The sequence below is a fragment of the Capra hircus genome, chromosome 7, assembly GCF_001704415.2.
Source record: "Capra hircus breed San Clemente chromosome 7, ASM170441v1, whole genome shotgun sequence".
Lineage (NCBI taxonomy): Eukaryota > Metazoa > Chordata > Mammalia > Artiodactyla > Bovidae > Capra > Capra hircus.
In genome coordinates this window covers 90,399,415-90,425,525 of record NC_030814.1, presented here as the reverse complement: position 1 = coordinate 90,425,525, position 26,111 = coordinate 90,399,415, and the positions used below count along the sequence as shown (strand labels likewise).

The following is a 26,111-nucleotide window of genomic DNA, read 5'->3' as shown; positions in this document are numbered from 1 at the left end:
GGTGGTGGTCTTACCGCCATTGCTTAGTTACAGCAGCAGGACTTGGCTAGGCTGTCAGAGACCAAGGCCTTTTATGGAAATGCTGTGTCCCTCTGCCTGCTTGCTGCCGCTTCTTTCTTTTCTTTCTCTCTGTTTCTCTATTTCTCTTTTTTTTTTCTTTCTCCATTGCATTCTTCAGTCGGATGTGGAAAATCACTTGAATGTTGTGCTTTCTATTAAGATTATCTTCCAGAGGAGAAATCTGAGAATTGACACTGGTAAAACAGGTAATCTCAGGACTTCAGATTCTTGTCATTCATTTGAATTAAGGTACTTGAACATTTTGATGCAGCTATTGTGTGGATTCTGATAACTTAAGTCATACAGTAAACATCCATGTAACTAAGGATGTGAAACTGTCATGAACTGAATGTCAGATTTGTCTGTCTTTAAAATTGTCCCCAAGAAGGTGTGTTATTCCTTAAGAAGTAGATTTAACTAAAACAGAAGCGTAGGAATTATAGCAAAGTAAATTTCAGTCTCACAAAACCTTGAAACAAGATAATCTGCCTTATCTGAACAGTTTTACGTTAACCAGACATTCTCTTTTTGGGGACACCACTTTTGCTTGAAACCTTCAGCTGCTTTTAAAGTATGTATTTCTTGTGTAATGTGCCATGGAAAAACTGATCAGATAACATTTTGTGAGTACCTGCTTTGTGGTAGTGTTTGGACAGCAGTATTGACAAAGCCCATTTCATGAACTACCAAAGCAAAGACAGCAGTTTATTTCTTAGAGGAATTTTGTGTAGATTTTCTTGGCTTTTAAAACTGGTAACCACAGGGACTTCTCTGGCAGTCCAGTGATTAATACCACGTGCTTCCAGTGTAGGGGGCACAGATTCAGTCCCTGCTCCGGGAGCTAATAGCCCACATGCTGCGTGATGCAGCCAAAAAGTAAAAACTTTTAAAAAAGAAAGAAAGAAAAGGATCAAATGCACATTCACTCTTGAACTATAAGAAAAGTTTGTAATTCCTTGTTAATAATGGTGGTTTTCACTTATTTCACCTTATGTGGTCTTTTAGATCTCTTAAGGCTTTTTTAGAGTTAGCGCTGTAAGTTTTCAGAATTAAGGATTAGTCCCATGTGGAAAATTGACAGTGCGTTTAATTTGCACTGAATGCAAGTTTCAGTTGTGAGGCTGAGAGCTGCTCAAGAAATCTGACAGGGCCCTGTGTGAGTTAAGTCATGTTGGTAATGAAAGTGTTGAGAGCTCAGAGCTGTCTGGTGGATGTTCACACTGGTGGAACATGACAGGCAGGCCAGATCTACTGTGAACATTTCCCTCTTCTTGCAGATTTTTTTTTTTTAAGTATTTCTTTGTTTGGCTGCTCCAGGTCTTAGTTGCAGCACTCAGAATCTTTAGCTGTGGCACGTGGGATCATCCTCCCTGATCAGGGCCTGAACCCAGGCAGTTTTGTCAACACACCACCCATCTAGTGTAGTTGGTGTCCTCTACCTTTGCATTCTTGTAAAATCTAAGACGGCTGTTGGATTTTGGTGTAATAATTGATTTCCCGTCAGGAGCTTGATAAGCTTTTGGCGTTTATGTTAATGGCTGGATTCCTTTACCTTGTCAGAAAGTTGGAAGCCTGAGTGACACCCCATCAAACTCCATTAGTGGTACTAACACTGAGGAGTGCTGCTTACCGACTCTCTGTGTTGAGTAAGTCTCAGGCACTTGACATCTCTTCCAGTCCTCCCAGTTATCCTGTGAGCAAGGTGTTCTGACGCCTGTTTTGCTGATAAGGGAATGAGGCTTGGGGTGCAGTAAGTGGTGTAGGATCCCCAGGGTGACAAGCAGTGGGGTCCTAGTCAGATTGTGGTTTAGGGCCATGTTCTTCAGACCTTGAGAAATGACCTTCTCTGGAGCAGGGAAGCCGAGGAAGCACCTAGTCCAGGGTGGTGGGGATGGTCGTGGTAAGCCAAGCCGTATCTCTGTAATCTCTCCCAGTCAAAACAGGTAGCTTGGGAAAGGCACTGGGGCCCACGCCAGCCATAGGGAGCAGCACAGGAAGACCACTCATTAACACACCTAGGTGGGAGCCTTGCCCTGTCAGGGCGGGCGCAGCATCCAGATTGTACCCTTGCCAGCCTCTGTTGCCTGCACCCACCCCCCAGCATGCCCCCGCTCTGGTCTCCAGGCTGTTCCAGAATAAACCTTCCCCTCCAAGGCCTGTCTGTCCCCTGAACTTAGGTCCCAGGAGCACAAGCTGCCAGGGAGAATCTGATGTCATTGCCCCGGGGACTGGGGTGGGGCTGGTGGGAACATGACCTGACTGCTCCTCAGGAGTACCTTCATTCACTCCTGATGGGATTAGCTGAAGTGGACCCTGGGAGCACAGGGCACAGGAGTTCTGTTAGAGTGTGACTCCTATCATTTTTTTAAAGGCCCATCTCAGTCAGGCTGAGATACCTGTTAGGGGTTGAGTGAGAGGGGCCCTTGGAAGGCAGTTTTGAGTGGCAGCTCTCAACTGTAGACAAAACCTGATTTCAGGGTATTTTAAGGAAAACCTTTCAAATGATAGAACTGTGTTATCTGTGTTTCTATCACAAGTACATGAGGTACATTGAAAGTTTTTGAAGTGTGGATTTTGAATTTTCATTTTATACATTCTAGAACCAAAAGTCAGCTCATCAACCTCAGAGTATAAGTTAATTCCTAATACAGATTTTTTTTTCTCAACATATTCTGTTTCTGAATGTTTTTTAGTTTAGTTTTGTGTTTTGTCTGGATCTACCAGTGTATATATTTAAAATGACCAAAACAGCTACATCAAATTTAAAAGCATTTTCAAATGACCCTTTAAAATTGTTTTTTCACATTGAGTGTAATTGGTGTTCTTCTATGTGGCTATGGAAGTAAGGACCAAGACCATTGACCTGGATGAATAACTGAAGAGTCCTAAAAAGTAAAGTAGACAGGTAGAAAGGTATTCGTAGACCTTGTATTCACTCTTTGTTTTATATTAATAGATTGAAAGTCTGAAACGTCAGATCAGGGATTGCAGATGGCCTTGTGAGGGGCGTACACGTACGTGTATGAATGGAGTCTGAGAGGATAGAGGGTGCATTGGGGGAGGATCACAACAGGGCCTGCACACCCCACCCCCACCTGTCATTGACTCATGGGACTGAACTTAGAGTCTTCCTGCTTTCCCAGAGAACCCACAGTCCCTGTTCTGTGTGAAATCCCCCAAGTTTTAAATACCAGGACCAAATTCAGACTGTGTGAGACAGATGACATCTGTTTCCATTCTTTGACCTTCCTTTATGTTCTCGAGGATACAAGAATGTACAGGAAGATAATTAAACAATGTTTAATAAGACAGGAGGATAGGAAGACATTATAGTTTACATTGAATAGTTGAAAGGAACAGTACCTATTTCAACTAGAAGGGGGAGACCTCCATTTCAACTGGTTTTAGTTATTTAAGAAAGATCTGGGTTTATGTGTGTGTCTGTGTATTAAAAATTAACAACAGTTTTTGTTTTCATCACGACTCTGAGCTCTTTAGATAGCTTATTCATCTGAAGTGAGGAATGATGTCTAATTCAAAACAGAATTAGGAAGCTTTGACAAAGCACAGAGATTTTTTTCTTGTTTCTTTTGTTTTTTTGCATGTCTGTGACACCTTAAATCTGAAGGGTGCTCTTTAGTAGAACCTTGGTAGGAAAAGCTTTGGTACCACCCAGGGTCTCACTGTTTGACTGATTGTTTCTTGTTCTGTGCCTTGTATTGAGGCATCTGCCATCAGCCGGGAACTGACCTCTGCCTGTCTTTCTTCTTACACTTGTGTTAGAGGATTTTTGCAAGGTTGCTAGACCTTTTTAAATTAGAAACTTCATTTGTAAATATTTTGGGGAATGGGACTTTTTTTTTTGGTAGGTATTTTGCTGCTTTGGGCAGTTTTCTCCCCCCAGAGGTAAGTTGCATTTATGGCACATCACTGTTCACTTGCCTTTTACAATTAACTGTTGACTAAGAATTGAGAAGGCTTCCATGGTGGCTCAGTGGTAGAGAATCTGCCTGCCAGTGCAGGAGGCACAGGTTCAATCCCTGGGTTGGAAACATCCCCTGGAGAATGAAAGGGCAACCCACTCCAGTATTCTCGCCTAGGAAATCCCATGGACAGAGGAGCCTGGCAGGGTACAGTCCGTGGGATTGCAGAAGAGTCAGGCATGACTTAGAGACTAAATAAGATTTGAGAAATCCCTTGCTTTGGTTCTGCAGCACTTTGTAGTTTGGAAAATCAGTTGCATAGACTGAAATTATCTCCTTGATGGGGAGCAGAATGAACCATAACTTCTCAGACTCTTGGAATGAATGTTTTAAAAAGCCACTGGCTTCTTTTAAATTTTGAATGTCCTTTGTTGGATCCAGGGTTGGTGGTTCAACATATGTTGTATTTGCTCATGAGGAACTCAGATTGGCTGTCTAGTGGCTGCTCCCTGGGTTGACGCAAGAGGCACATGCGCTAGACCAGCACCAACATGGCTGTGGAGGTTCTTCTGCCCCTTGAAACAGCAGGAGAGGGCTGGAACCATGAATGAGCCCTCGGTGTGCCCAGAGCCGCCTTTTAAGGGTTTGGTTCATTGCAGTAAAGAGGCGCAGCCACACTGATCCTGGTTGACCTGCACTTCTTTGGCGGGGGGGTGGGGTGGGGTGGGGGGCGGTGTGTGTGTATACATAACGCTTTCTGTTTAGCTTAACCAGCATGTATCAACAAGACGGCGTTCTTAAGCATCTGACCCACAGCGTTAACCATGCAGCCACCCTCCACGTGAGAACTACATTCCTTTTCAGAAGAACAGAAGAGGATTCTTGGAGTTTCACTGCCAAACAACGTGGCTCACCCTTGAGGCTTAGGAAGCTCCCGTCAGCGGTCTCAAACCCCTGCCTCGGGAATGTCCAGCCATCCTGTGACTCTTTGTGGAGGCTCAGGCTGGCCCTGACAGGGGAGCTGGGGTCTCCTGACTACATTTCAAAGAAGGTTGCAGATGAGGGCAGAGGAATGAAATTCTCCATCCTCTTCCTAAGAGCCCAAGGATTTAGTGCATCAGATCTAAAACTTTCCAGGGCGTTTTCTGGGCATCCCTGGATCCGAAATGGGCATTTCATATGGAGAATGCATATAGCTTTCGTGGTAAAAAAAAAAAAAATCCGTTAGAAAAAATCAGAATTGTTACGGGTATAAATGTACGGTATGTCATATGTTTTGACATAAAACCCTTGTCAACTGAAGTGCCAAACGAGGTCATCTCTCTGGGTGTGTATATATGCGTGTACACACAAAGTAACAGATGTGATCTCATTGCCAATAAAACATCTGAACACCTCCTCCCTGATGAATGTCTTGAGTGAGCATGTTAGCCTTACCCTAACCCTAACCCCTGAATGTTCCTCAGCCATGTGAGGAGTCACAGACACACCTGGGGAGCTGACCTGGGTCAGGATGCCAAAGCCAGGGTTTTCTCCCCATAGCCCTGCAGAGTTTGTGATCATCTAGGCTGAGATGTCTAACTGTCCCGCACTCAGGTTTAACCCCTCAGTCTGGTTTAGTTTAAGCCACGGGATGGGCAGGGGGAATGTTAGGAGCAGGGCTAATAAATGAGTGAGTGAAGATCTCTGCCCTGGAGGGAAGAGTCCTTGATTTTTTTTTTTTTTTAATGTGGACCATTTTGTAAAGTCTTTATTGAATTTGTTACAGTATTGTAACAAATACTGTTAAAATAGTAAACTGTTAACTGTTAACTTCTGTATTATGTCTTGATTTTTTGGCCGTGAGGTGTGCAGGATCTGAGCTCGCTGACCAGGGATCAAACCTGCAGCCCCTGCATTAGAAGGTGGACTCTTAGCCACGGGACCACCAGGGAAGCCCGTGATTTTATTTATTTATTTATTTTAACACCTATAGCTGATTAATGACGTGGTGGTGGTTTAAGGTGAATAGCGAAGGGACTCAGCCATACATATACATGTATATCCTTTCTCCCCCCAGCTCCCCTTCCATCCAGGCTGGCACATAACATTGAGCAGAAGTTCAATGTGCTATACAATAGGTGGGAAGTCCATGATTTTAAAAGCAATTATTGTGTGAGGTTTCTCACCACTGTGTTTCCAGGAAAATCTTTTTTTTCCACTTGATTTTTTCTGCCCCAAACTCTGCATGTTTTTGATCCTGTGTGTGTTCTCACTGTGAACGATTCTTTGAAAGCAGTCTCCAGCAGAGGTGTTACGGCAAACCTAGAATGACCTGTCGTTCCTCCTGAAGGTCCCTGGGACATTTCATCTACCTGTAGATCCCTCAGGTGTGTGCCCTTCTGAAGTGAGGTCTGTGCTCAAGATCTGACATGTCCTTCATGGTTGGCCTTATAGGAGCAACCAGAGTGTGTCCCATGGGAGAGACCCCCAGGTCGGGAAACCTAGCCTCCCCAGATGTATCCCCTCCATGTCCCCATCAGCTCGGTGACTCACTGAACAAAATGACATCCATGGGTCTCTCCATTCCAAAATTTTATGGCCGCACTTCCAGTGCAGGGCGCTCCAGTTTGATCCTTGGTCCAGGAATTAAGATCCCACATGCCATGTGACACAAAAATTACAAGTAAATACAATAAGAATAATAAAACAAGTTAAAAATTTTATCTAGATGTTTAGTCACCCAAAAAAGCCTGGCTCCCTGAAGCAGAATTCAGACCAGAAAGCCATCAGAGGATACTTACCTGGGGCCCATAGATGTGGACGCCAGCTAGGACTTTGAGTCTGTGTCACTCAGACGTGCTTCAGCCTTGCTCTTCCTGAGCCCACAGGTGCCGGTGCCTTCCTGCAGCTTCCTGCCTCAGCTCCCCGCTCCCAGGCAAGGCAGGGCAGGTGGCAACCGCTGGGTCCTCGTCACAAGGACCGTGTCCTGAGCGCTGTGTTGCAGTGGCACACCCTGTGAGCCTGGGGTCAGTTCATGACTGCATTCCTCAACACTCCCTCCCAGCGCCCTGCTCTTGCTCAGGAATCTCCTGCAGACTACGCTGGATTCTCACACCTGCTCTCTGCAGTGGGTTTTTTTTTGCTTGCTATATTTGAATTGGAGTAGGAAATGGAAACCCACTCCAGTATTATTCTTGCCTGGAAAATTCTGTGGACAGAGGAGCCTGGCAGGCTACAGTCTGTGGAGTCGCAAAGAGTCAGACATGACTGAGCACAAAAAAAATATTTAAATTTGGAGCCAATACTGTAAAGTTGGGAGACTTTTCAGAAATTTATAGGGGATTGCTTAAAATGGGAAGAGCTGGCCACCCTGGGAGGCCTTGTGAGCTCCGGTGCGAGGCACTGTAGCACATGAGTTTTTGTTTGTCACACTCTCCCAAAAGGTAGGCGTTCCATTCTCAGGTGAGTAAACTGAGGTCAGGAAAGACTAAGTGACTCGCTCAAGGCCCCACAGTGAGCAGAGACAGGGTTGGAAACCAGGTGGTGTGGCTCCTGTCCCAGCCCCTAGGTTGCAGCGCCCCCAGTTCCTAGCTTGAAACCCTGTCAGCTTTTCCCTGGTCCCTGGCCCTCAGTCCTCATGCAGAGCCCTTGGATCCTCAGCCGCTTCCTTCCACCTTGCTCTCAGGGCACATCTCATTTGTTCCTGTGCAGTTTTCATCTTGAGGGGACTGACGACAGGGGGCGGTCTTGCCCTTGAAAGAACATTGATTACATTCCTCTCCCCAGCCCCACTCCGAGAGAAGGGAATATGCCATGTCATGCAGGGCCAAATAAACTTTACCTTTTACCCTCTCCCCCATGGGAGAGCAATGTCCTTCCAAGTTACCTGGGCCTGTGAAGCCCCAGGTAATTACAGGCAAAACTATGCCATGTCCAGGGCATCTGAGAGGGCAGGAAGTCACAGCTTTCATCTCATTCTTAAAAGGGTCCTGAAAAAGGCTATTAGAAACTGACCTCTCGGGACTTCCCTTGTCTGGTCAAGCAGTTAAGACTCCACACTTCCCTGCAGAGGGGTGGGTTTGATCCCTGATTGGGGAACTCAGATCCTGCATGCCACGTATCACAGCCAAAAAAATTAGAAATTGACCTCTCACCAAGGGGAGCTAGAGAAGAGGTGTGGGGACTACCCCTTCAAACTTGGAGCAGGGAGCTTGGGCGGGAGTGACAGCCTCCGCTGCTAACTTACCTGCCGCTCCCCACCGCACCGCCCCCCCCCATGTTAGCCTCTAATCCCCCACCCCTGGGCACCCCGACCTTGCAGACCTGAATCTCTTCAGCAGCAGCCCTGCTGATGTCCAGGCCAGATTGTTCCCTGTGGGGCCATCCTGGGCACTGTGGGGTGTTGAGCAGCATCCCTGGCCCCCACTTATCAATGCCAAGAGCCCCCCAAAGTAACCAAAAATGTCCCCACTAGCACCCTGTGTCCCCTTGGGGCATGACCACCCCAGATGAGAACGCTGATCTAGATTACCTAGGTTTTGACAATCATACGGGCCAAGCCTGTAAGGATTTCCCATGAGCTGTTTTTTGGCACTCCCAGCTCCTAAAACCTCCATGTGGTAGATCCGTGGCCAAAATACCCCTGTCATTTATGTCTTTCCTTCTTACGGTATTGGTTTAGTTGCTAAGTTGTGTCTGCCTCTGTGACCCCATGAACGGTAGCCTGCCAGTCTCCTCTGTCCATGGGATTTCCAAAGCAAGAATATTGGAGTAGATTGCCATTTCCTTCTCCAGGGGATCTTCCTGACTCAGGGATCAAACTTGAGTCTCCTGCATTGGAAGGTAGATTCTTTACCACTGAGCCACCAGGAAGGAATTCCTTCTTACATTCTTTCCACTGGGACCTTGCACTCTTCCCATTGGGAAAATACATCTATTTCTCTGGCCCTGGAGCCAGGCTTTCTCATGCCTCTCCTTGGCCCATAGATTGCAGTGGAAGTGATATCACCGTATGTGCATATATGGAAGGTTTATGTCCCCCCTCAAATTTATATATTGAAACCTAACCCCTAAGTTGATGGTGTTAGGAATTGGTGCCTTTTGAGTGGTGATAAGGTCATGAGGACAGTGCCTCTTGAATGGGATTAGTGCCCTTTTAAAGGGACCCCAGAGAGCCCTCTCATCCCTTGTGAAGTGCCATGTGAAGACACTGCAAGAAGGCAGCCATCTCTGAACCAGGACTCGGGCTTTCAGCAGACACTGGGTCTGCTGGTGTCTTGGTCTCAGACTCCGCAGTCTCCAGAACTGAGCAATTTCTAAGTTCCCACTCTATGGTGTCATGTAGAAGCATCTGTTTGAGCTGCTAATCTGATTCTAAGCCTAGACTGCCAGAGCCTCTGCCCACATCCCGTCCATTCTCGGGGGTACCCTGCTACAACATGGGGGACCCCAGACTAGCCCACTGGAGGAGGAGATGCCACAGGGAGGAGGGCCTTGGTGCAGGCCCTGCTCTCCAGGAGCAGAGCTGCCTGCCACCGACCTCAGTTGCAGCCCAGCCCAGTGCAGCCCACAGGGTGAAGAGCAAAGTAATGGGTAGCTGATTTGTTTGTTTGTCTTTGGCTCAGCCACATGGCACGTGAGATCTGAGTTCCCCAACCAGGGATTGAACCCACACCCCATTCGTTGGAAGCTTGAAGTCTTAACCACTGGACCACCAGGGAAGTCCCAATGATGGCTATTTTAAGCCAGGGATCAGCAAACCTTGTCTGTAAAGGGTCAGAGGGTAAATATTTTCCACTCTGTGGGTGTCTTAGTTCAGTCTGCTGTGACCAAACACTACAGACTGGATGACTTGTAAGTAACAGTTTATTCCTGGGTTCTCATGGCTGGAGGTCTGCCATCGGGGCACAGACAGGGCTGGGCTCTGCTGAGAACCCTCTCCGGGTTGCAGACACTGACTTCTGTTTGTCCTCACATAAAGGAGGGCAGAGGATGGAGGAAGCCCTCCTGTGACTGTTTAACTTTTTATTTTGTATTGGGGTGTAGCTGATTCTCATTGTTGTAATAGTTTCAGTTGAACAGATAAGAGACTCAGCCATACATATACATGTATCCATTCTCCCCCAAACTCCCCTCCCGTCCAGGCTGCCGCATAACGTTGAGCAGAGTTCCCTGTGCTATACATAGGTTCTTGCTGGTTATCCATTTTAAACATAGCAATGTGTATGTGCCCATCCCAAATTCCCTAACTATCCTTTTCCCCCATCCTTCCCCCCCACCAACCGTAAATTCCCATAAATTAATTCTCTCAGTCTGTGAGTCTTTTTCTATTTTGTAAGTGAGTTCATTTGTATTATTTCTTTTGAGATTCCACATATAAGGGATGTCATTCGATATTTCTCCTCCGTCTGATTCACTTTAGTCCTATGACTTTTATAAGGTCACTGATCCCATCTCAGGGGCCGCACCCTCATGACCTCATCTAATGCTAAATTACCTCCTAAAGGCCCCACCTCCTAACATCATATTCAGGGGAAGGGGGTTCAGCATAACAGTTTTGCAGAGACACAGACATTCAGCCCACAGCAGCAGACTGTATCATACATGTCGCCACTACAGAGCTCTGCCACCCTAGGGTGGAAGCAGCTGAAGACGAGATGTAAACAAGCGGATGAGGCTGTGGGCCATCAAAACTTATATTTTGACACTGATGTGAATTTCGTATACTTTTCACGTGTCATGAAATCGTACTCTCTTAACCCTCTCCAACCACTTAAAAATGCAAAATCCATTCTCTGCTCATGGGCTGTGCAAAAACAGGCAGTGGGCAGGTGTGGCCACACTGTCCAAGCCTTGCTGTAAATCCCTTCCGTTTCTCTACCGGTCTAGCTGGGCTCCACCATGCCACTCCTGAGAAGGGTGTGAGACCATAGGACCTGCACATCCCCAGCACCCCCGCCCCACAGCTTCAGGGCATCTGTGCTCTGCTTCCTCACAGAGCTTGCTCTGCTAAATAAATGCCAGGACACCCGTGATCCTCCCAGACCATGCTGTTGTGAGCAGTGACTTAGCATATGGTGGGCCTAGTGTTCCCTTTGGGATCACAGCTACTGCTCTGATCATTGTCACCAAACATTTATTTACTTGACTGCTTGGCAAGCCCCCATTTAGGTGTTTGCAAAGCTCTCTACTACCAGCCACCAGCATGGCCGGACTTTGTGCAGGAGGCCTGAAGTCTCGTACGTCTTCTCCCCACTTCCACCAGGCTGGTTGAGGCCCATGTGTGTCATGTCCTCTAAGGGCCCTCAGCTTCTCCCATCCACAGCCCTCACTGCCTGCCTAGTCCGCTTGGGCCATCATAACAGAGCACCACAGACTGGGCAGCCTAAACAACGCATATATTGCTCACAGTCTGGAAGCTGCATGTTCAAGACCAAGGTTCCAGCAGGGTTTGTTTCTCCCAAGGCCTTTCTCCTTGGCCCACAGATGGCTGCCTTCTTCCCACGTCCTCGTGTGGTCTTCCCTCTGTGCAGGCATCCCCAGTGTGTCTTCTCATAAGAACCCCAGCCTCGCAGGATTAGGACCCCACCCTTATAGCTTCATTTCATTCTGTAAGGACTGTATCTCCAAACAAGTCACATTGGGGTTAGGGCTTCCTGTGAACTTAGGGGAGGGCACGATTCAGAGCATAGCACCCCATTAGTGCCCTGAAACAGGACAGATCTCATCCTAAGAAACCTCAGTGACTCCCATATTCTGCCTCGCATCCCCGAGCCCACTGCCCAGCCTCCTGTCACCCACAGCTCCTCCATGCCTCCACACACAGGGCTGTTCTGCCAACCTCCGTGTTCATCTCCCATCCCCACATGTATGCCAGGCCCTGCTCTCAGCCTGGGGGCTGCATCTGAACCCCTCTCCGGAACCCCAGAAACCTCCATAATCAGGCCTTTCATGTCCGGGGTTGGAGGAGGAGGCTTCTGCCACCCACCCGGCTGTCAGCACAGCCATCCTCCCAGACAGCATGTTTCCATCTCCCCTGCCCCTCCCCCAGCATCTCAGCTATTCCCTCAGGAGAGGTGTTTCCTCCTGTCATCTGAGCAGATGGGAGAGTGACCTCTGGTAAGGTCAAGGGTGTTTCACCATCCCAAATAAAACTCAGAGCTGGGACTCCCCTGGTGGTCCAGTGGCTGAGACTCTTTGCTCCCAATGCCAGGGGCCCAGGTTCGATCCTTGGTTAGGGAACTAGATCCCACATGCTGCAACTGAAGATTCCGAGTGCTGCAACTAAGCCCCAGCACAGCCAAAAAACAAACCTCAAAGCTGATGTATACTCAGCCCTGTGCATCTCACAGCCAACCAGCCTTCTCACAGCTGTGACCTTTGCCTGCCTTCATAATAAACCTGATGGGAGCACCCTGCAGGGCACAGAAACACCTGAGGTCTCCCAGCACTGAGTTACATCAAGGCCATCTGTGGGCAGACGCTCCTCTTGTCCTTGACTTTGGTTTAGCCTGTGCTAAGTCGTTTCAGTCATGTCCAGCTCTTTTGCAAACCCATGGACTGTAGCCCAACAGTCTTCTCTGTCCATGGGATTCTCCAGGCAACAATACTGCAGTGGGTTGCCATTTCCTTCTCCAAGGGATCTTCCCGATCCAAGGATCAAACCCATGTCTTTCATGTCTCCTGCACTGGCATGTGAGTTCTTTACCATTAGCACCACCTGGGAAGCAGTCTTCAAACCTCAGGGTGTGTAATCATCACTACTCGGGGTTGTACACAACCAAAACATGTCTTGAGTTCTCAGTTTGCGCCTGCAGATGTGCTGTCTTGAGCCTGATACCCAGTCAGACAGCAGCCTGCAGCGACCCAGGGGTCCTTCCGGAACCGGGTCTAGACCAGACATAGTTGATCACGTGACGCCACCCATCGCGGCCTGGGTCTCAAAGCTGGTGCCCTGGGACTGGGCATGTCTTAGACCAGTAGCTCTCAATCGGTGTTTGGGAGTATCTCTGGTTGTCACGACTGTGGGCGCTCCCGGCACTGAGTGGGTGGAGGCCAGGGATGCTGTTCCAAAGCCTGAAGTGCCCAGGACGGTCCCCTACGGAGAGAGATGGGGGTCACAGTGTCAACAGGACCAGGAGCAATAAACCCTGCCCTAAATGGAGCAGGCCATTGAATCTCCTGGCATGAACAAGGTCAACAACCGCCCTCCTCAGTGGTTCCTTGCATGGGGCCCCCACTGGATGGAGACAGCTTTTAACCTGAGCTCGGTCACTGCAGCAGCCAGTAAAGAGCACCCCAAAATTGTCTCGGCTTCCTCGTTGGGGCTCTCAGCTAAAGGATGACAAGAATCACCCACCCAGGAGACACTTGCCTCTGCCTCCTCAGCTGGCACCACTCAGTGCACTGGGCTTCAGGGATGGAGGTGGGGGCCTGTGGCATGCTGGGAAGCTTGGGACTCCCCTGGCCGTCCAGGGATTGAGAATCTGCCTTCGCATGCAGGGGACGTGGGCTCCATCCCTGGTCGGGAAACAAAGATCTCATCTGCCTCAGGGAAACTAAGCCCACATGCTATAACTACTGAGCCTGTGCGCTGCAACAAGAGAAAGCCCTTGAGCTGCCACTAAGACCTAGGGCAGCTAAAAAAAAAAAAATCTTTTAAAAAGAAGAAGAAGGAAGTGTCAGTGTGCAGTGCTGATGGCCTCTTCCCCAGCAGAGGCAGTAGAGCTCAGTCCAGAGAGCTCCAGTTCTGTCCTTGCAGCTTGGACAGCTCAGACCGCCTTGGTGAGCCTTGTGGGTGGCTTCAACGGCATAGCCTTTTATCATCCTCCCAAAGTCCATGCCTTCCGTTTTCCTTGCCGGTTTGGGCTGGGACCACCCCTGTCCCAAGGACTGTCCCATGTGACTGAGTCAGGAGAAGGTGGCCCCAGCTCCCCGACAAATCCTGGTGGAGCTGAAGCAGGCACCTTTGCCCCATTGTCCTCAACCGTGCCCTGGTTGGAGCTGGTGGGACCCAGGCAGCACAACAAGCCCTGAGGGGAAGCTGGCACAAGAAGACATGTATAGAACATGCACAGAACGCAGGTGACGGTAGAAAATTGCAAATAGCATGTGGTGGTTTAAAAACAGCCATAGGGACTTCCCTGGGGGGGTCCAGTGGCTAAACATTCCACTGCAGGGGGTGCCGGGGGAGCAGGATCAATCCCGGGTAGGGTAACTGAGATCCGGTGTGTCTCACGATGTGGCCAAAAATTAAAAAATATAATAGGAATCTTTAAAAAGATAATAAAAATTTTCCATAAGTTCTCATATTCAACATATAAACAAGCTCACTCCTTCCTTCATAAGTTGGGGCCTAATCCTATCCCCTTGAGGGTGGGGTGGATTCAGTGGTTCACTTCTTTTTCTTTTTTTTAATTTCTTGGCCATGCCACCTGGCATATGGGATCTAGTTCATTGTGCACATGCATGCTAAGTTGCTTCAGTCACGTCCAACTCTTTGTGTCCCTATGAACTGTGGTCTTCCGGGCTCATCTGTTCTCCAGGCAAGAATGCTGGAGTGGGTTGCCATGCCCTCCTCCAGGGGATCTTCCCAACCCAGGGATGAAACCCACATCTCTTATGTCTCCTGCATTGGCAAGCAGGTTCTTTACCATGAGCACCGCCTGGGAAGCCCCTCTAGTTCTCTGACCAGGGATCAAATCCACGTCTCCTGCATTGGAAGCCAAGAGTCTTAACCTCTGGACCACCAGGGAAGTCCCTCAGTGGTTCACTTCTAACACAGAATGTGGCGGAAGTCATGCCATGCGATGTTTAAACCTGGGTCATAACAAGGATAGCTTCCGTCTGGTCCTTCCCCTCTCTCTCTCCCTCATTCTGGGGGAAGCAGGTAGCCATGTTGTAAGAACACCCAAGCAGCGCTGGGGAATCACCAACCTCCCCACCGCGTAAAGGAGCCATGCTGGAAGCAGCGCCCACTACCCCAGTTGAGCCCTCAGACGATGCTGCCCCAGCCGGCGGCTGCTTGGCAACTTCAGGAAGACCCTGAGTCAGAGCCCACCCACGCAACCCCCAAATTCTGACCCATAGAAACTATGAAGATGGATGATAACTACTGTTTGGAGCCACATCGCTGGGGGTAGTTCTCTAAATTGAAGTATAATCACTTATAATAATCTGTTAGTTTCAGGTATGTAACATAGAAATTTGATATATTTTTATGCTTTACAGAATGGTCACCAGGATAAAGTCTAGTTATCGTCTGCCACCATGCAAATTTATCAACTGTATTTATTTATAAATATATCCATATTAATAACTACTGTTAAATATAGTATTACATATTTATTAATAATAATATTAAATGTGTCTTTATTGCAGTATTATTGACTATATTCCCCATGCTGCATATTACATTCCTGTGGCTTATTTAAGGACTGGTAGTGTCTCCCTCCATCTCCCTTACCTATTTCCCTCATCTGCCTGTCCCGCCTCCCCCTGGCTACCACCAGGTTGTTCTCTGTATCTACGAGTCTGCGTCTGCTTTGTCATGTCCCTTCATCCGTTTTATAGATTCCTCATGTAAGTGGGATCACGTGTTGTTTGTCCTTCTCTGACTTGTTTCACTCAGCATACTACTCTGTTGTCAAAAATAGCAAGGTTTCATTCTTTCTTATAGCTGAGTAATGTTCTGTTGTGCACACACATGCCTGTGTGTGTACTTAAGTGTCTGTTGTTAGATGAGTGGATAAAGATACGTGCATCTTCTTTATCTGTTCATCTACCCATGGACACTTAGGTCAATTCCATATCTTGGTTATTGTAAATAATGCTGCAGTGAACACTGAGCTGTATAATCTTTTCACTTCAGAAGATTACCCAGAAATGAAATTGTTGGATCATGTGTTAGTTCTATTTTTAGCTTTTTGAGGCGCCTTCAAACTGTTTTCCATAGTGGCTGCACCAATTGACATTTATCGGGGGTAATTTTTAACTCTTCGATAGCTAACTGATACATAATATAGATACCATCCAATAGTAAAATAGGCAAATGAACTGTGATAGAGTCAAACAAATGAATAGCCTTTATGGTTTGAGAGGCCCAGGGCAAAAGCACAACTGGAAGCTGGCATGCCATGTCCTAACATTTCAACATTATAGACCAAGCTGGCAAAAATTAGATACCATATGTCCTGTCCCACCTACCTCAACAAATATACCTTTCTAATGAGCAAGGAAAAAAAAAGGTGACATTGGTTTATAGCTGTCAAATCATCATAGGTTACTATTGAGTGTGCCTGGTGCTGGGTTGGTGATGTTTGGGTGTCTGAAATAAAAACATACTGATTCGTAAATGATTATATATTCTGTAAACTTTATGTTAGGTGCTTTCTTTTCAGTATGAATGATGTTTGTGTAATCAAGATTTTCACATCATTTGAGTTTTGTTACAATAATAACCTGAAGCAGCTGGTGTGGGCTGACTTGTGTTGCATAAAATTCATATTTGGCCATTAGGTTTGGGGCATCAGGACTTCAGTCCTAACTAAAGAATGTGACTGTAGAAGATAGGGTTTTTGAAGAGATAATTACAGTAAAATGAGGTATTGTGTGTGTGTGTGTTTGGTCGTATCCAACTCTGTGACCTTATGGACTGTAGCCCTCCAGGCTCCTCCGTCCATGGGATTTCCCAGGCAAGAGTACTGGACTGGGTTGCCATTTCCTTCTCCAGGGGATCTTCCCTGGATCTTTCGACCCAGGGATTGAACACTTGTCTCCTGCATCAGTAGGTGCATTCTTTACCACTGAACCACCAGGGAAGCTATAAATGAGCTATTAGGATGGCCCTGGTCCAATATGCCTAGTGTCCTTATAAGAGGAGAAGATTAGGGGACCTCCCTGCTGGTCCAGTGGCTAAGACTCCATGCTCCCAACGCAGGGGGCCCGGGGTTTGATCCCTGGTCAGGGAACTAGATCCCACATGCTGAGACTAAAAGATAACCTGCATACCACAGTGAAGGTCGAAGATCCCATGTGCTGCAGCCAAGACCTAGCACAGCCAAATAAGTCAAAAGAGAGAGAGCTTAGGACATGGACACAGACACATAAAGGGGGACCATATCAGGATGTGGGGAGAAGGACCCTAGCAGCCTGGGGGCCAGGACACTGCCTATCGGGTCGCTTCCATCCACCATTCCCCATGCTGATATTTCCTGAGTGCCTGCCGTGTGCCAGGTGCCCCTGTGGTGCCGGGAGATGGCCTGAGACCCACTGCAGTTCCTGGGGCTTCACAGTGATAGAAGTGGCGGTGGAAGGATTACGTCAGGCAATGCTGGGAGGAAAAATGAAGCAGATGACGGGGGGCAGGGTGATGAGTTCCAGGATACCGCTGCTCTCCTCCAAGGCCTCAGGGAGGGCTGGAGGAGGAAGCGAGTGAGCGGTGTGGGCGGGGATGGGGCCGAGGACCTTGGGAAGCTCTGAGCAGGACGGTGACCCGGTCAGGTCTGTGCTTGAAGAGGACCCCTTTGGCTGCCAGGAGGAATGAGGAGCTGCTGGCCAGGAGCTGGGCAGAGTCCTGGCAGGGCAATGCAGTGGGCTCTGCTTGGCCCTCAGCGCCCCCAGCATGGCCGGGATAACACACCTCCAGTGTGGCCCCCACTTCTCCATGGGTCTCCCACTGGGCAGGAATGGCACTGTGGGTGCCATGTGTGAGCCTAGTGTCGGCCCAGAATGTGTGTGAAGGCACAGTGGGCCAGTGCTGCCGGCCGTCGTCCCTCCGCACCCTGGGTCTGCCTGGCCCCGGGCTGGGCACACACCTCGCCTCATCCCCTATGGGGTTTGTGAGAACTTTCTTTTTTCAAAAGTTGAAGCATAGTTGATCTACAATATTGTGTTAGTTTCAGGTGTACAGCAAAGTGATTCGGTATTTTCAGACTTTCTGTCATTATAGATTATGATATAATAAGATGTTGAACATAGTCCCCCATGCTATCTACTTTAATACATAATAGTATATATCTGTTAATCCCGTACTCCCAGTTTATCCCTCACTTCCCTCCCCTTTGGTAAATGTAAAGTTTTCTGTGTCTGTGTGGCTGGTTCTGTTTTGTGAATAAATTCATTTATTATTTTTAGATTCTGCATATAAATGATATCACATATTTGTCTTTCTCTGACTCACTTCACTTAATATGATAATCTCTAGGTCCATCCATGTTGGAAATGGCAGTATTTCATTCTTTTTTTATGACTGAGTAATACTCCACTGTGTGTGTGTATATACATATATATACATACCACATCGTTATGTATTAATCTGTGAATGGACACTTCGGTTGCTTCCATGTCTCAGCAGCTGTAACACTGCTGCTGAGAACACTGAGGTGCATGTATCTTTTTGAATTAGAGTATTTTGTCTTTTCTGGATATATATCCAGGAGTGGGGTTGCTGGGTCATATGGTAGCTCTATTTTTAAAAATTTATTTGTTTTTATGTGTGTATTTTGGGGCTGCATTGCACAGATTGTGGGATTTTAGTTCCCAACCAAGGACTGAACCCAGGGCTTCCCTGGTGGCTCAGATGGTAAAGAATCTGCCTGCAATGTGGGAGACCTGGGTTCAATCCCTGGGTCAGGAAGATCCCCTGGAGAAGGGAATGGCAACACACTCTGGTATTCTTACCTGGAGAATTCCACGGACAGAGGAGCCTGCTGGGCTACAGTCCAATGTGTTGCAAAGAGTTGGACACGATTGAGTGACTAACACACACACATACACAAGAATTGAACCCAGGCCCTTGGCAGTGAGAGTATGGAGTTCTAGCCACTGAGCTGCCAGGAGATTCCTTCTGTTTTTATTTTTCGGGGAATGTCCACGCTGTTTTCCATAGTGACTACACCAGTGTACATTCCCACCAACCATGCAAGAGGGTCACGAGAACTTACTTATATGATTCTTATTGGAGTTGGGCTAAAATCTTTGCTGATACCCTTCCCCGATACGTGGGCTTTTAAATTTGAGCACTCTCTACGGGTTGGCTGATGTTTAACAGAGTAAGGGCTGGGTCCGAATAGAGTACCTCCCTCATCACCTGTCCTCAGAGCTCCTCAGCTACACAGTAGCAACAGACCAACAGGTGGACTGACAGCCAGCCAGCCAGTGCCTTCTCTAAGGGCCAAAAGGTGGGATGAGGTGAGGCAGACAAGAAGCCTAGGCTCTGGGCTTCTTACGGGCTTCCCTGGTGGCTCAGATGGTAAAGAATCTGCCTGCAATGCAGGAGACGTGGGTTTGATCCTTGGGTCGGGAAGATCCCCTGGAGAAGGGAATCACTATCCACTCCAGTATTCTTGCCTGGGAAATCTCATGAACAGAGGAGCCTGGCAGGTTACAGTCCATGGGGTCACAAAGAGTCAGACACAACTAAACAGAAACACACACACACACGGCTTCCTGCAGAGCAAACTGTGAACAAGAGCTGGTTCTTGTAGGTAAAGAATTCTTAGTTTAGTGTTCATTGACCTTCCATGATTTTCCTGGAAATGGGGACCAGGCTGGCTCCAACTTAGTAGGCTTGCTGTGAGATTGCGTTAACTCGTGAAGAGTGCTTCCAATGGTGCCCACGCTCCCAGGAAGGTCTTGGACGGGGAGCACCCAGAGAGCTTATGCCTGGTGTCACAGGCATTTTTTGGCTCAGTGCAGGTCCTTATGGACTGGGCCGGGATCTAACGCTGTGTTCATCTGCGGTTCCAGCGTCCCGCCTCCGTCAGCTTTCCCCCTCCCTGCTGCTGGAGCCAGCTTGCCCACACAGCCTGCTCCTGGACTGGGCCCAGCCCTGATCCCATTTCCGGAGGCCGCCCAGCCCCCCGGGCCAGGATACAGTGGGTACCAGCCCCACTCCGGTCAGGACCTCGGTTATAGCACCCAGCCCCAGGAGCCTATGCCAGCTGCCACCACAGCACCCTCCTACCAGGTATCAGCCACTTGTCTCTGCCCAGCACGGCCCTTCCTTGAGAACACAGTCGGGGACAGGTCCCCACTCCTAATGCCCCCGCCTCTGCCCATAGAGGGCATGGAGAATGGGCTCCTCCTGGCTGGGCCCTCCCGGTGCTGACCCTGAGCCCCAGGCCTACAGATCGGGCAGTTGTGTTCCCACGCTCCATGTGGCCCACCCGCCACCCCCCAGCCTCGGTCACCCACAGCTGGTTCCTGATTCGCTCAGCCAAGCCCATACCCATCTGGCTCCATCTCCTTCCTCCTTATCTCCGCTTTGCTTCTCCCAGAGCCCTGGGACTTCTCCAAACCCACCATCCTGAGCTACTGCCCTGTTCCTAGGGCCTCCTCCAGCCTCTCGCCTCCATATCATCCCTGGTCCACCCCGTGGCTGGAATCCCCCTGTGAACCAAAATCCAGCCCTGCTCCCTGCCATCCCAGATCCTGCCCACAGCCCCTGCCCACAGCCCCTGCCCACTTGCCCACCCAGCCCCTCTCCTGGCCCTCTTGGACCTCTGCTCTGACCACCTTCTGGGTCTCCTGCCAGCCTACACACTGACCCCCACCAAGGCCTCTGGACTCTACTGACCTGACCAGGAGCTCTGTCCTGGAGTCTCTGCATACCAGCCTCCTTGTCACTGCCCCTCCGAGGAGCGGTCCCCAGCAGCCAATGTCCTGTGGGACTTTTGCTCTCAGATATGAGGTTCTGAGGGAACAGGCCACGGCCCTCTCCCTGGTCCCTCATCCCCAGGTCCCAGAGCAGAGCTTTGGTACAGGGCCGGAGTTCAGGAATCCTATGGATGCGGGCCTGGGACGGGTGCTGAGGGAGGGTGCCTCACGCCGCCCTGAGCACCATTCTCAGGGCCCTGAGCGTGCCCTGTGTTCCCTGTGGAAACCCGCTCAGGACAGTTACAGCTACGGACTGTCGACAGCCACCAGTGGCTACGAGACCAAACAGTACCCTCCGCCTGCTGCCGGCCATCAGCTCCCAGCCACGGCCACGCTCTGCCCGCCAGGTGGGTCAGGTAGGGGCCAGTGTCCTTGCTTATATAGGAGGGACCCTGGGAAAGTCCCATTTCAAACTCTGGATTCATAGTGCGGGAGTAGGGTGGGTATGCCCCCAGGTCTCTGCAGGTCAGTGGGCCAGAGGACGCAAAGGGAGGGTGGGGAGGGGAGGCAGAGAGACGGGGAGAGACTGAAGCAGAGCTGGGAGTGGTTTCCCAGGAGGCTTTCCCAGGATGGAAGGAGGTGGGTTTCATGGAGAACTTAGAGATGGAAGAACTGGGGTCTCTGGCCTCCAGCACCTCTCAGACACCTGGGCTTCACGGCCAGCTAGCCACACCATCGCCTATGTGGCTCTCGCTGTCCACTCCCGGGACCCAGGGCTGCAGGGCTGACTCTGCAGAGGCTATGCTTGCTCTCCAGGGACTCAAGGAGCCTACGGGGGCGGTGGGTACGGCCAGGCACAGCCCCTGCCACAGATGCCCACCGCCGAGGCAGGGCCGCCAGCCAGCGTCGCCTGCTCCAGCTACACCTATGCCCCAGCCAGCAGCGCCCAGCCCATGGCCTCCTCCGTCCCCGCCCTGCCGGCCTCGTCGTCCTTCAGCGCAGCCTCCGCCCCATACACGGGTGAGCCGGCACATGGGCACAGGCCACTCCACTGCTTGCTGCTGAAATGCACGTGGTCCTTCTCTCAAAACCAACCATCTTACCCTCTCGCTCTTCTCTTCCTTCTTAGGACCAAGCTACCCGAGCTATGATGCGTCCTCCTACTCCGTGGCCAGTCCTTACTACCCACCGCTACTCACCCCACAGATGCAGCCACCGCCGCCGCCACCCCCACCCCCACCCCCAAAGCCTGTGGACTCATCCCAGTGGGGTGGCCCAGGAGGCAGTCCCAGTGCCAGCTGTGCCCACAGCGTTGCCAAGAAGCTTCCAGTTCCCAGCAAGCTGCCAAGACCATGGACTGGCCCCCAGCCGCTCCCACTTCACTACTGTGACATCTGCAAGATCAGCTGTGCCGGCCCCCAGGTCAGGCCCCCATTCTGGCCCCTGTGGGGAGGCCCAGGGGAGCCCCCTGCCCCCATAGTGGGGGAGCCCTTCCTCATCCTTGCAGCCGGCCAGAGGGCAGGGTTGTTACCTGCCCAGAAGAGGCTTGTTAATAATTTGCATCATCAAGTGGGCTCAGCATGGCCTTAAAACTGCCTGATGTTCTCATGGAAGACATGAGAGCCAACCCAGCTCTGGGTGTGGGCAGCAGCAGCGTAATCTCGCACTCTGAGGCTGTCTGCAGCAGGGAGGCACTTGTGCCCCATCCTGGACATGAGGGCCAGTGGATGTCGCTGGGCACAGTGGAACTTTGCTGCGGGCCGGACAGGCAGGATTGTGTAGGAAGGGCCATACAGACAGGCCTGCAGCCAGGTAGGAGCAGCACATGTGTGTGCATGTGAGTGGGCCTGTACTGCTCTGTAGGCAAAGGCCCTCCCAAGCCACAATCACAGGTAACCCAGCTTGCTCCCTGCAGAGGTCATCAGACACTGGGGCTCGTCAAGCTGCCCCTGGAGGCCTGTAGAGACTCCCCATTGTGGACTGCAGAGACTTGGGAGGCACCCACTCCTGTCTCCTCCAGCCCGACTTCCTGGCTGAGGGTCAACGGCCAGGTCCCTCACACTCAGGACCTCGACGCCAAGACCCCCAGCTGTCTGTGGTCCTTCCCTCCTCAGAGTGCAGGGCACCCCCACTCCTTGTGCTCCTTTCCACTGCATGACACTCCCTTAGTGAGACACTGGCTCTCCCTGTTCCTTTCTTTATTTCTCTGCGTGACTTTAAATTTGCATCGTGAGGATTCTTGGGTATTGTCACCAGTCAAACACAAGGTCTGCACTGTGATTCTAGACCCTTCACGGCATCACACTGAGCAAACGTGGGACGCTCCCCAAGGATGTGGGAATGGGACGGGGTGTGGGCATGTGAGCATCACCCGAGCAGTGTCAAGGTCTCTCTGAGCCTTGTCTCCCATGGGACTGGGTTTGCCCAAGCACATCACCACTCGGCATAGCATCTGGCACATAGAAATGTCAGCTCCTGTTATTCCCAGCTTTTTGCTAATGTTAGCAGCGCTTAGCAGTGGGTTCACATGTGGTTGTAAGAAAAACTGCAGGGAGGCCCACCAGCCCTTCTCCAGAGCCTCTAGTGCTGACGTTTGTTGGCCTTGAACCCATCTGCTTAGTCAGATGCCCCTAGTTTTACTAGTCTCAGTTGCACCCGTGTGTGCCTTTGCACATGAGTGTGTGCGTGCACATGGTTTGCTCTGTGCAAGCTCATCACTTGGGCAGGCTTGCACATCTGCTGCCGTCACCACCACCACCACCAAGTCGGGCATCAGGATGGCATAAGCCGTGAACACATGCTCTTTCTACGAGGTGTGTTCTGAAGTAGTTTACCATTGGCACCTTGGTGTATCTCTTTCTAGGCTGGTCTCTGTCCATAGGCTGTTATGTCATGTATGTGTTTGTATGTGTGTGTGCGTTCATGTGTGTATGTGTGCATGCGTATATATGTATGTGTGTGCATGTGTGTATGCACGCATGTGTGTGTGCGCACATGCATGCACGCGTGTGTGTATGCGTGTCCTGTGGCTTAGGTAAAGACAGATGCCTATGTTCCGAGAGCACTGCCCCTACTCCTGTCCCTGCCTCCTTACCCGCCCCCAGAACCAGCCAAGATCACCAGTGCCTTTGGTATTTCCCAGAGGCCTTTCTGCTCTGAGGGTTATTGGCTCTTGGTGTGGGTAGAGGACATGGTGTTAGCAGGCCCCCTTCCAAGAGATGAGTCAGGACTACCCTGTGGACACTCGGTCATGTGTCTGGTATCTCAGGTGCCCTGGGGCAGGAGCGTGGGTCTGTGACTCAGGAAGTCCCCTCTGGCGTGGATTCACGGTTAGGAAGCAGTGCACTAATATGAAGTGTGTCCCATGTCTTTCTGGTAACATGTGTCCTTGCTTGGCTTCCGAGGTCAGATTCTGAAAAGCTGGAATATTTTTTCAAGCAGCCTCCGAAACTAAATGTGTCATCCTTTGAGGATGCTTGCTTCAGAAACTCACTGATTTTTAGAGGAAAGAAAACTTAACGTTTTTCAGTCTGAGCTTCTAGGTCTGTTGCCTGGACTTTATTATTTTTGTTAAGATTTTATTTATTTTGTCTGTGCTGGGTCTTCATTGCTACGCAGGCTTTCCTCTAGTTGTGGCAAGCGGGGGCTACCCTCTAGTTGCGGTGAGAGGGCTACTCGTTGCAGTGGCTTCTCTTGTTGCAGACCACAGGCTCTAGGACACAGACCTCAGTAGTTGTGGCGCACGGGCTTAGTTGCTCTGCCACATGTGGGATCTTCCCGGATCAGCGATTGAACCTGCGACCCCTGCATTGGCAGGTGCATTCTTAACCACTGGGCCACAAGTCCTGACTGGGCTTTAAAAGGTGGTACACAAACCTCTGGGAGGCCCGTGAACAGAGGGCTGGGGACATCAGACCCCTGGGAACTGTGGGGACATGATGCTGGGTGGGCACACCCCCATCAGGCCGCCCTCGCTCTCTGCCAGCAGACATACCGCGAGCACCTGGAAGGGCAGAAGCACAAGAAGAAAGAGGCAGCCCAGAAGATGGGCGTCCAGCCCAACGGCAGCCCGCGGGGGGTGCAGGCGCAGCTGCGCTGCGACCTCTGTGCCGTGTCCTGCACCGGGGCAGAGGCCTATGCTGCCCACATCCGGGGGGCCAAGCACCAGAAGGTAGGACCCTGCGTGGAGCCAGGCCCACTCGGGACCCAGAGGGGCATCTGCTGACGCGGGGGGCACGGAGACAGCAATCCACAAAAGGCAGCTCTCCCCTCGGGCCCGCATGTCCTCCTTCCTCAGAAACCAGCCCCTCCTCCCAGTTACAAGAGTCACACCTGCCCCTGAGCAGAAGCATTGAGCTGGACCCCATGCCTGGCCCAAGAGGACACTGCTCCAGGCCCTCGGGGTGTCTTGTGTGTTTATGCAGTCCAGAGTCTGTATGTTGATGAGATCCAATGGTATAGTCCATTTGGGGGTCCTTATTTATTTAAAAATCAAATTAAAGTAGTAAGTTTTCATATTTGAACATCCGAGATTTAATTGATATTATTTAGTATTCCAGGGACGGGGGAGCCTCGTGGGCTTAGAGTCGGACACGACTGAAGCAACTTAGCAGCAGCAGCAGCAGTATCAGCATTTGCCATATTTATTACTATTTTAGTATCAGCGTTTTCTTATGGCCTTAGAAATGCTTGTAGTATGTCATTTTATGGGAAGTGAACAGGGTCCCCCACCAGAGAGGAGGTAGGGTCCCCCTCCCTGGGGCCTCTTTTTTCGGCCCAGAGGTGGTTTTTGGAAATCAGCAAATCTCCCCCAAACAGTGTCATGAACCTGGTAGGTGACACTCGCCTTCCACGTGTGCGCTGAGGGCAGGAGGGGAAAATTCCTGGCAGGAGGCCTGCTTGGTGCTGCCCTGAGTCGTTTAGAGTAAGAGGGTTGAGAAGGCCCCTGCCCTGTCCACAGAATCCCCTCCAGCTGCCCCAGCCCACCTGCTGTGCTCCATCCTGCCCCAGGGCCTTTCCTCGAACCACCCCCGCCCCCCAACAACGCTGCTTTGCCAGCCCTTCCCCAGCCCCCTCTGCAGGCTGGGCCACCCTGAGCACCCGTCCTGTCCCCTGCCCCAGCTCACCACGGGCCTCGTCCCACAGCCCAGCTGGGACAGGCTCTTAAATGCCTGAGTGAACCCGCAAACCCCACAGAGGAAGGAGCAGGGGAGTGTGGAGAAGGGGCCCTGGCCTCATGGTCACAGGTGTGCAAGGGGAGAGCTGGGGCCCAGGTGGGGTGGGCTGCGGGTGTCACAGCTCGGTTTGCAGGCTGGAACTTGCTTCTGGGGACAGGAAGCCCTGCAGGAAGCCCCAGGGTGGGGGGTGGGGTGGGGGGCAGGTTTGAGCTGTGAGCGTCAGAGACTTGGAGCCCATGAACGTGTCTGAGATGGTCGTCAGTGCAGATCGTCCTTGCCAAGTGGAGCTTCAGCACTTAAATGCCTTGGAGGGGGTCAGGCCAAGGAGGGGCTATGACCATGTCCTCGGTGTGTGAGTTCCCCCAGAGCGTGG

At 50.5% G+C, this 26,111-nt stretch overlaps 1 protein-coding gene across 4 annotated transcripts in view; it reads left to right on the top strand.

Moving 5' to 3' along the window:
* ZFR2 (zinc finger RNA binding protein 2) overlaps nucleotides 1-26,111 on the top strand; it is a 44,819-nt gene that overhangs the window by 1,902 nt on the left and 16,806 nt on the right. For all 4 annotated transcript variants that reach the window (XR_001918334.1, XM_018050847.1, XM_018050846.1 and 1 more), the window contains exons 2-6: nucleotides 19,713-19,932; nucleotides 20,857-20,968; nucleotides 21,378-21,581; nucleotides 21,691-21,983; nucleotides 24,550-24,732. Coding sequence is in view for 3 of the 4 variants with exons in the window: in XM_018050847.1 (XP_017906336.1) it covers nucleotides 19,713-19,932; nucleotides 20,857-20,968; nucleotides 21,378-21,581; nucleotides 21,691-21,983; nucleotides 24,550-24,732 (1,012 nt within the window). In the remaining variant the exon portion in view is untranslated. The remainder of the gene's footprint in view (nucleotides 1-19,712; nucleotides 19,933-20,856; nucleotides 20,969-21,377; nucleotides 21,582-21,690; nucleotides 21,984-24,549; nucleotides 24,733-26,111) is intronic.